General features: G+C 47.5%; 1 protein-coding gene and 1 pseudogene across 2 annotated transcripts in view; one reads left to right on the top strand and one right to left on the bottom strand.

The window, feature by feature from the left end:
* ARMCX6 (armadillo repeat containing X-linked 6) overlaps positions 1 to 1,144 on the top strand; it is a 3,201-nt gene extending 2,057 nt beyond the window's left edge. For both annotated transcript variants that reach the window (XM_029929948.1, XM_029929946.1), the window contains one exon: positions 41 to 1,144. In XM_029929948.1, coding sequence (XP_029785808.1) covers positions 41 to 488 — 448 coding nt within the window. In that variant the 3' untranslated portion in view covers positions 489 to 1,144. The remainder of the gene's footprint in view (positions 1 to 40) is intronic.
* A 4,557-nt stretch (positions 1,145 to 5,701) lies between these two features.
* LOC115283877 lies at positions 5,702 to 8,096 on the bottom strand (annotated as a pseudogene).
* Positions 8,097 to 8,350: the final 254 nt, after the last annotated feature.

Below are 8,350 nucleotides of genomic sequence, written 5' to 3'. Positions count from 1 at the left end.
ATGCCCTCTCCAAGTGTCATTCCATTCAGGGGAAAATGTGGTTTGCTCAGCCCAAGGATGCCAGTTTTTCATTTAGCCACGGTATCAATAGTCATTTGGCCAACCTCTCCATTGTTGGAAACACGACCCCTGCTCCCGACCCCGCTATTAAGGAGAAAGCTTTATATGCTCCAGATAACTTGAATGCAAGTATTGAAAATCAGGGCCAGATTAAGATGTACATCAATGAAGTGTGTCAGGAGACTGTGTCACATTGCTGCATCTTATTTCTGCAGCAGGCCGGATTAAATTTGTTAATAAGCATGACAGTTATTAATAACATGCTTGCCAAGTTCGTTTCAGACTTGAAGTTTCCTTTGATAGCAGAGGGAAGTGGCTGTGCTGAGCTTCAGGTTTTGAAACTGGTGATGGGTTTGTCTGAAAATCCAGTCTTGGCAAGGAATTGCTGGGTGCCCAAATGCTGCTCTCATTCATGTCCCTCTTCATGAGGAACAGAAACAGCCAGGTTCTCCTGGACACCCTGGACTCTTAAATGGCTATTGCGAACAGAATGGAACTGAATCTGCCCAAAACCCTTGTGGTGAACACACACTTGTGTTCTCATTCAAAGAATCTGCAGTGGGTGCTGTTGAAGATCCAGCCTTAGCCCATCACCACATCATGGGGTGAAAGTTACACTTGCTTCATTGAGGACCACACTCCTACTGGCCAGTCAGGGGTTCCCACAGGGCTTTGAGTAACTTCTTGGTTTTGCAGTCTGCAGGCAATGTGCATTGTCAATCACTCCCTTGCAGCCTTCTTCCTGTGGTAAAAGGATTGTTTCAGCTGCCAGTTGCGGATACAGAACATCTTCTTACAGCATCTCGAGGGCTGCCTTGCCCGTGGTGGTCTCCCTGTCTAAGCGGGACCATTTTATGGAGACCAGACACATATCAGAGCTTGTGCTGAAAATGCATTTGTTGCCGCTTTGGTTGAATTCTTTCTCATTTACTCCTTCTTCTGTGTGAGCTGATGGATGGTGAGCCTATTCATCAAAAAAGTACACCGCCCTGCTATGTGCTGTACTGACTTAACCTTTTCCACCCAAGCCTACATTTGTATGTATCATCAATAAAGTTTTGTGCTTTGATTGGCAAAGGCGAGACATGGAACTTGTCCTTGAGTTTAGAATCTACATGAAGAGGAAGACAAAAATACGCAACTGGCCGACACCAACCCACGCTAACTAACTGGGGCCTTTGTTTGCTCCCTAACAAATGCATGCTTATCAGTGCTCACAGGAGGTGGGGTAGAGGTGGGCTGCGGTGCTCAGGATAAGCCTCAAGAAGGGGCTGGGGGGCTGCAGGTGGAAGCATGGGAGTAGAGGTGGGGTTAGTGGAATCAGGATGGAGTGTTGGGAGGACTGAACGAGACAACACCTGTGAAGCAGGCGGCACAGTGCCTGGCACCTGGAGCAGAGAAATCCCTCGATGAAGGTGTCTTTCCTTGACTGCCAGCCTAGATAGGAAGGTCAGTATCCTTGGGGTTTGTGTACACGTTCTCGGGGACCACGGGACAACCCATCCCTGCGCATTTCACACACTAGTATAGCGGTGATGATTGCTGCTCTCCGAATGCTCACTTTGTATAGTTCTGTCTCTCCTGTGAAGCGGCTGTTAGACCTACCTCCAGGCCCCTTCCCTTCCTTGGGACCCCAAGCCCAGATTCCTGGCAGAGCGAGAAGGGTTGGCCCCTGCCTCCTCTGGGTGAGCCTCCTTTCTGCCCTTTCCTTGGTACCTTTGGTGAAACCCAAGAAGGGGCCAGCAGAGCCCTCCATGAACCCCCCCCCCAATGGGGTGGTAGGGCAGATGCTGAGGGTAGTGGCAAGGTATGGCAGGTCCATGGGGAGACATCTCTGTCACCTCCATCCAAACTTCTGGCACCCCTTGGAGGAAAAAAGGAACCCAGCCCTGTGCACTGAATCACTCCATGGATCTGGGCAAGTCACGCTGCCACCCTTCTCAACACTGCCAGACCCTTCTCAGCAGCACCTTGGCCCCTGCATCACCAAAGCCAGGTTCCCTGAGGGCTGTTGATGTGTCAAGCGATGGTCCTCTTCCTCAGAGCCCTAGCCAACACTCTCAACAAGAAGCTTCCCTTGGGAAGAGCTGCTTCTGTGCCTGGTGCCCTTTCCTGGTCTCCCTGGGGTGCTGCTCTGGGCCACTATGCCCTGGGCATCAGCACTCTGTGCGTGCTCTGCCTTTGGACTGCTCTCCTCCACATAGAGCACAGTTTTGTTACTTTTTCTCCCTTCTCCTGGAGTTTGGGTTGCAGGTGGATTACACCCCTAAGACTTGTACCCACCCACCCCATGCTTCAGGCTGACTAGCAGGCACGGGCACCTGCCAGGTACCAGGGAATCTTCCAACCTGCATTGGGGACACTGCCTCTTCCCAGGCAATGGCGCCTTGGATGGCCAGCATGTGACTTGTGGTTGCTGTGACACCACACCTCAGCAGGGCTCACTCCTGGGAAACCCTGTCCCCCTCCCCAGGCTTTGTCTCTTCCTCTGCTTGCTGCTGGGCCCTGTCATGTTGCTGAAGGGTTGCTAATGTGACCACCCCTTTCTCCCAAGCCAGTCTCAGGCGGACTGGCCATCACCAGGCACCAAGCTTCTATTTCCCAAGTAGAATGGCCGTGCAGACAGCTCCCACACCCACTTGTCCCCGTGGAAGCTGCTTGGCCAATGCTGTCTTCAGCGACACCCTCATGCTCATTCTCTTTAATCTCAGCACAAAGGCACAAAAGATTTTCTCCTTCCTCCTGGCTCGGGGTCCCAAATTAACACGCACGTCCCTTCTGCTCTTCGCTCTGCCAAATCCCCAGTCAAGTGCAGCCACAGGCACTTGTCCTCCATCTCCCAGGCAGGCACTCGGCGCTTTTAGGCCACAGCTGACTTCTAACTCAGGGAGGGCCTTGGAGACGTTCTGCCCATCTCATGAGCAACTTTCTGTCCCTGGGAAACCTGTTGGCATTGAAGGGTCTCCATGGTGTGATCTTGGCCCAACTCACGAGCCTCCTCTGCATTTGCTGGCACTGCCCTCCCAGAAAACACTCCTTGTGTCTGGAAGGTCAGGCCTCTCTGGTCTGCCCTTCATCTCTTGGTTGGTTGCCATGCCAGGGCAGGAACCCTGGAGGCAGTGGAGGGGACTCAGGAGCATGTCTGCCACTCAGGGCCTGATTAAGACATTCAGAGGCTTTCGGCACCAGAAAGCCCCCTGTGCCCCCTCTCATACCTAATTCAGAATAAAACAGCATGGGACCACCAGGCACCAAACTTGCCTTACCTGCCTGTTGCAAGTAACAGATTCTTTCTGGGCTTCCCCATGGGAAATATTGGACAAAGTCATCAAAGTTTGAGCTTGTCACACTCTGTGGGGAAGGGCCCTGCCTTGATGGGGCCCGCCCCAGCCTCGCCTGCCTCTTGGCTAAATCTGGAACCACCCCCACAGACTGCTTTCCAGCTCCCCAAAAGCCCTGGTTCTGCTTCTTATTCATCTCATGATTACATTTACATTTGGTGCCTGTGGGTACTGGCTTGCACTCTAGCTCCCAGTGCCCTCCCCAGCTTGCCACTTCTCCTGTGGAATTTGTGATTTGACCTCCCCCCACCCTCATTAAGTGGCTCGTGAGGTTGCAGATGTCCAGCTCCCCAGCGGATACCTCCAGTCTCAAACTCTGCATCCTCCCCGGGGCCCTATGTGCCACTTTCAAAGCACTTTCAACCATAATCCCCTCACTTTGATAGGCACAGCCCTCACCAAGTCAATCTCTTAGCCACCACAGCACCATTCAGCTTAGAGGTTCACAAGTGTGCCCAACACTGGCTCCAGGCTCCCTTCTGGGGGCGGGCCACGGGTTGGTCCAGGATGCAGATGGGTGCCGCACCACAGTTGAGGACAGTCCTGCAGAGGATTAGCCAATCCCTTGTCTGCTACACATGCTGCATGCATCACTTCACACCCTGTCACTTCCCTCCTCTCTTTGCTCTTGGCCTCCTCCTGTTCGCCCTGAAGGCAGGCTGCTTTTCCTTCATTGCCTCTTGGTTTTGTGCGTGGCTTAGGATGTCCTTCCTCACGCCCCAATTACAAAAAGAGTCTCTTATAGGGTTTCCTAATTCCTTCATACTTTTCCACTTAAAGGGTCTCACAGATCTACTTGGAAGTTACCTTTGTGCAAGGTGGGAGACGTGATCCAACTTGACTTCTTTCCCCAAAGGGATAGCAAATTAACCCAGCACCATTTAGCACTCCATTCTCAGTGTTGCAGTGTGGCACATCTGGGATTTTCGTGCACCCAGTGAGCATCCCCTCTGTGGCTTCCTGGTGGGAAGTGTCTCCTGAGGCACACCTTTCTCCCAGGAACTCCTAACTGACTCGGGGACCCTCAGCTCACTGGGGGCCCCTATGGCAGGTAGTGTGTGTGTGTTAGCCGGGAGGTGTGTATTGGTGCTTGCGAACAGGCCTCTGCCCAAGTTCCTTCTCAGGACATATCCTGGTTCACAGGAAACATAGTATCCTGGTTCATAGGAAACATAGGAACCCCGTCCCCCGGCCTAATTTAACAACATGGTAAGTGGGAACTGGTTTCCTCTCTCACCAAAATTGCTTTATTTGTGGAAGAGGAAAGCAAGTTCATTTTCTATGTTTAGATTTGCTGCACTTTGCACATGGTAGTTATTCACCACTTGAAGTATGCCTATTGTCACATGTTGAATGCGTGGTTTAATGGCTTCTCTCAACACTGTCCTGATTTTTTATTTTTATTGTGGTATATTTCATCGTTCTGGAGTTTTAAGTACTCTGTCCTTGTCAATGTTTTCTATTAAACTGTAATATTTTTCCTTTTTAAAAAAAGAGTCTTCATATCACACATTTACTAAAACACATTTGCCTATATTTCCTTCTTCTTTTCTTTAATTTTTTAAAATTTTACAGAGGGGGGAGAGACAGAGAGAGAACGAGTTGGGTAGAGTGGTGGGGGGGGGGAGAGAGAGAGAGAGAGAGAGAGAGAGAGAGAGAGAGAGAGAGAGAGGGAGAGAGAATGAAGTAGGCTTCCATGCGACCTTGGGATCATGACCTGAGCCGAAATTAAGAGTTGGATGCTCAACTGACTGAACCCCTGGGCACTCTGCCTGTATTTCCTTTTAATATAAAGACAGTTTCTTTTTAGAGTTAGCCTCTTTTTAAATCTGCTACTAGTGTGTATGTGTAATGTGTGTGTTTTGGTGTACATTTGGTTTGAGGTAGACTTTGTATCTTAATTTTCTCTAAATGTGTAACTGGATTCATTGCAGAATCCAGTTTTTCCCCACACTGAATTAGACAAGTATGCTCCAAATTCCCATGTTAAGAATATGAACATGGATTTACTTGCATTGTCTCCTTTTGTGGATCTTACATGCATGTAGTCGTTAGTCACTGGCCCTTTGACTCTTCTTATCGTTAATTTACAGTTAGCTCAATCTGAGTAAATGACAAACACAGAGTGATACATAAGCCATAGCAATAAATTCCACCCAGTACCATTCGCCTTTTTTCCTAAAATCATATCACAACTCGCTCATAAAAAATAAGTTTTAGAACAAGGCACTTAATTCACTTTACTGAGGAAAAATAAAGAAGATTCTATCATTTTTGAGCAATGAATGTCCAACTATGGCTGAAAGGTACACACTGAGAATTTAATGATTTTAATGAACACATTGAAGTTTATAAGCTGTGTTAACCTAACATCAGAAAAGACTACAAGATAAAGGCACAAATGTCCCTGCTCATTTTGCAGCGTAATTCCCCAAGGATGCATGTTTTAAACATCCTCATTGTCTTCAGTGCTTGAAGTGTATGTAGAATTGGGATTGCTCACCACAGTTCCCACAGAAGATAGACTGGTAAGGAAGGCGCGCATCTGTTGTGCATAAATATCTCTAATGATAAAATAAGGTAGTTTGTGACATGTCTCTGGTGGGTCCTCACTGCACTGGTTCACATCAATGTCCTTCTGCTTCTGGAAAATTTGTTGAAGGTGATGGTGATAGGAAAGGCCACCACCAAGATGCCACAGATGATGCACGTGCTGGCGATAAGCTTCCTGGGCAAGGTGACTCGGTGGGTGTCTCTGTAGCCCATAGTAGTCATGGGGATGCTGGTGAGGCTGGAAATGTGGTCACCTCTATCCACAGAGTAGATAAGCACAGAAAAAAATGGAAATGCCCACAGAGAGAAAGAGAAGCAACGGCCTAACTTCATGGTAGCTGTGTCTCTATGTGACACCAAGAGAACAAAGTCCTACCGAGTGCTGGGCAAGCTTGAGAATTTGGAAAATCCTTATAAGCCTGTGGATATGGGCCACCTTGACCATGTTCTCAATGTCCTTGCTTTCTCCTCCTTGGTGTCTACAGCCAAGGTGACATAGAAGGGAATAATGAAGATGAGGTCAATTATATTCAGAGGGTTTTTGCAGAATTTCTTTTGAAAGGGAGCAACAACCAGTCAGAGGGCAAGCTTGCAGGTGAACCAAGCGATGCATGTGATCTCCATGCCTTCCGGCACGGGGTCATCTACCTCTCCATCCTCATCCTGGATCTCTGATATACTGTGGACACACATGGCCACAATGGAGGCCAGCACCACACTCAAGGACATGCTTGGCCCATCAGGCAGTAGGTTGGATGGATTTTCCATTCAGATGCAGATCTTCTTCTGGAGTTGGCCAAATTGTGGCTTATCAAACTTCTCCAGCTCCTTCTTAGAGAAAAGTCTTCAGAGGAGTCTGTACTCACATCATTGACCTTCTTGTCCCAGTCTGTCTTATAGTTTTCTTCCTTGCCTTCACGGTAGCATTTACTATGGCAGAACAAAATCTCACACAGCTCCTCCATGACATGTAGTTTCTCCATGTAATAAAAATTCAAAACAAAACTGAACAAGGAGGGGTTCAGATCAAAATAATACTCCTTATCAGTGTCACTCACTGCTTCTGAATGGCAGGTAAGCAGCTTTCTGACTCTGATGTGAGAAAACCACAAGAGGGTGCCTTTGGTCGATGCGCTGCTTAAAGCCTCCCATGTTCAAGTTGACAAGTTCCTCCTCTTGTCCAAGGTGATGCAAAAAGTCAGCAAATACCATGGTGGATAGAGGAGGCAGGGAGCTGGATGTGACAAGAGATGAGGAAGTTCACACTGCACCCTTGTGCAGGTGTTACACTCTCTGCCCTCGTCCCATCCAGTGGAATGTCCATCATCGTCCAAGAAGCTCTGCCCTTCTTCCCTCACAGGATGTGTGGTGCACACAGGGATTTAGTGCCCAAAAGGAAGAGAAGAATCCTTTTCTCCAGTTATACCAGCCAAAGGAATTGCTAGGAAATCACTCTTACAGATTTGAGTGAGAGAACATTTTCCCCTCCTGGGCTCCTTTGTCATGTGTAGGATCATAAGCTTCTTCTGTTTCCCATGTCTGCTTTGTGGCAGGGCACTGTCCTGGGAACTACAAGAGTCCAGGTGACTCAGGCTCACTCAGCTCTGTGACACTCCCTGCCTACACTGTGGGGATCAGGCCTCATAGCGCCATGAGGAAAGCAGGGTGGCCTGCCTAGGTCTGTCTGTCTGTTTTTCCTGCAGAATCCAATTTTTAATGGTTTAATTGAAATTGCACTACATTTATGGGTTAATCATTGGCAAGAGTTGGCATCTTTATAATTTTCCCATCTAGGCACATTTATTTAAATCCTCAATTGCTTTAGTGAAGTTTTCTTTATAATCATCTTTCCCATTTCTTTTTGGATTTTTATTCCTGTGTATTTGTCTGTTTTTGTTCGCTTGTGAAGAGGCATGGTCTTTACCTTCTCCTACAATGTTATTCTCCTTCAACTCCACTGTTCTTATTCCATGTGCCAGCACACTAGATACATGTGTGGTATCTCCTCCTTTCGGAACAGCAATAAAAAAGGAGAATGATCAAGTGCTTCATCATAGTTATTCCTAAAGAGGAAGGAAAAGGAAAAAGGACAAGAATTAAGCCCTATTGTTCCACAAATGTTCTTTTCCAGGAACTCTCCCTATAGACCCTTTCCTTTTTTTTTTTTTTTATTTTACTTGTATAGTCTCTTGCTCCTTCTCTTGCTCCTTCTTCCCTAGAAGTGAAATAGTTCAAACTGGTTCTTCTGGTTTATTAAATCATGTTTTCTTTTTCTTTCTTTCTTTTTTTTTTAAACCCTGGCAAGGTCTCCATTAAGTTTAGCCATCAGTATTCTATTGTTCTTTGTTCTTGGATATATGGATATGGGATGATTTTGAAGGAAGGAAAGGTAGTAT

Source organism: Suricata suricatta, chromosome X, assembly GCF_006229205.1.
Source record: "Suricata suricatta isolate VVHF042 chromosome X, meerkat_22Aug2017_6uvM2_HiC, whole genome shotgun sequence".
NCBI lineage: Eukaryota > Metazoa > Chordata > Mammalia > Carnivora > Herpestidae > Suricata > Suricata suricatta.
Note: the sequence above shows the minus strand (reverse complement) of the source record. Positions and strands in the feature narration are given on the sequence as shown.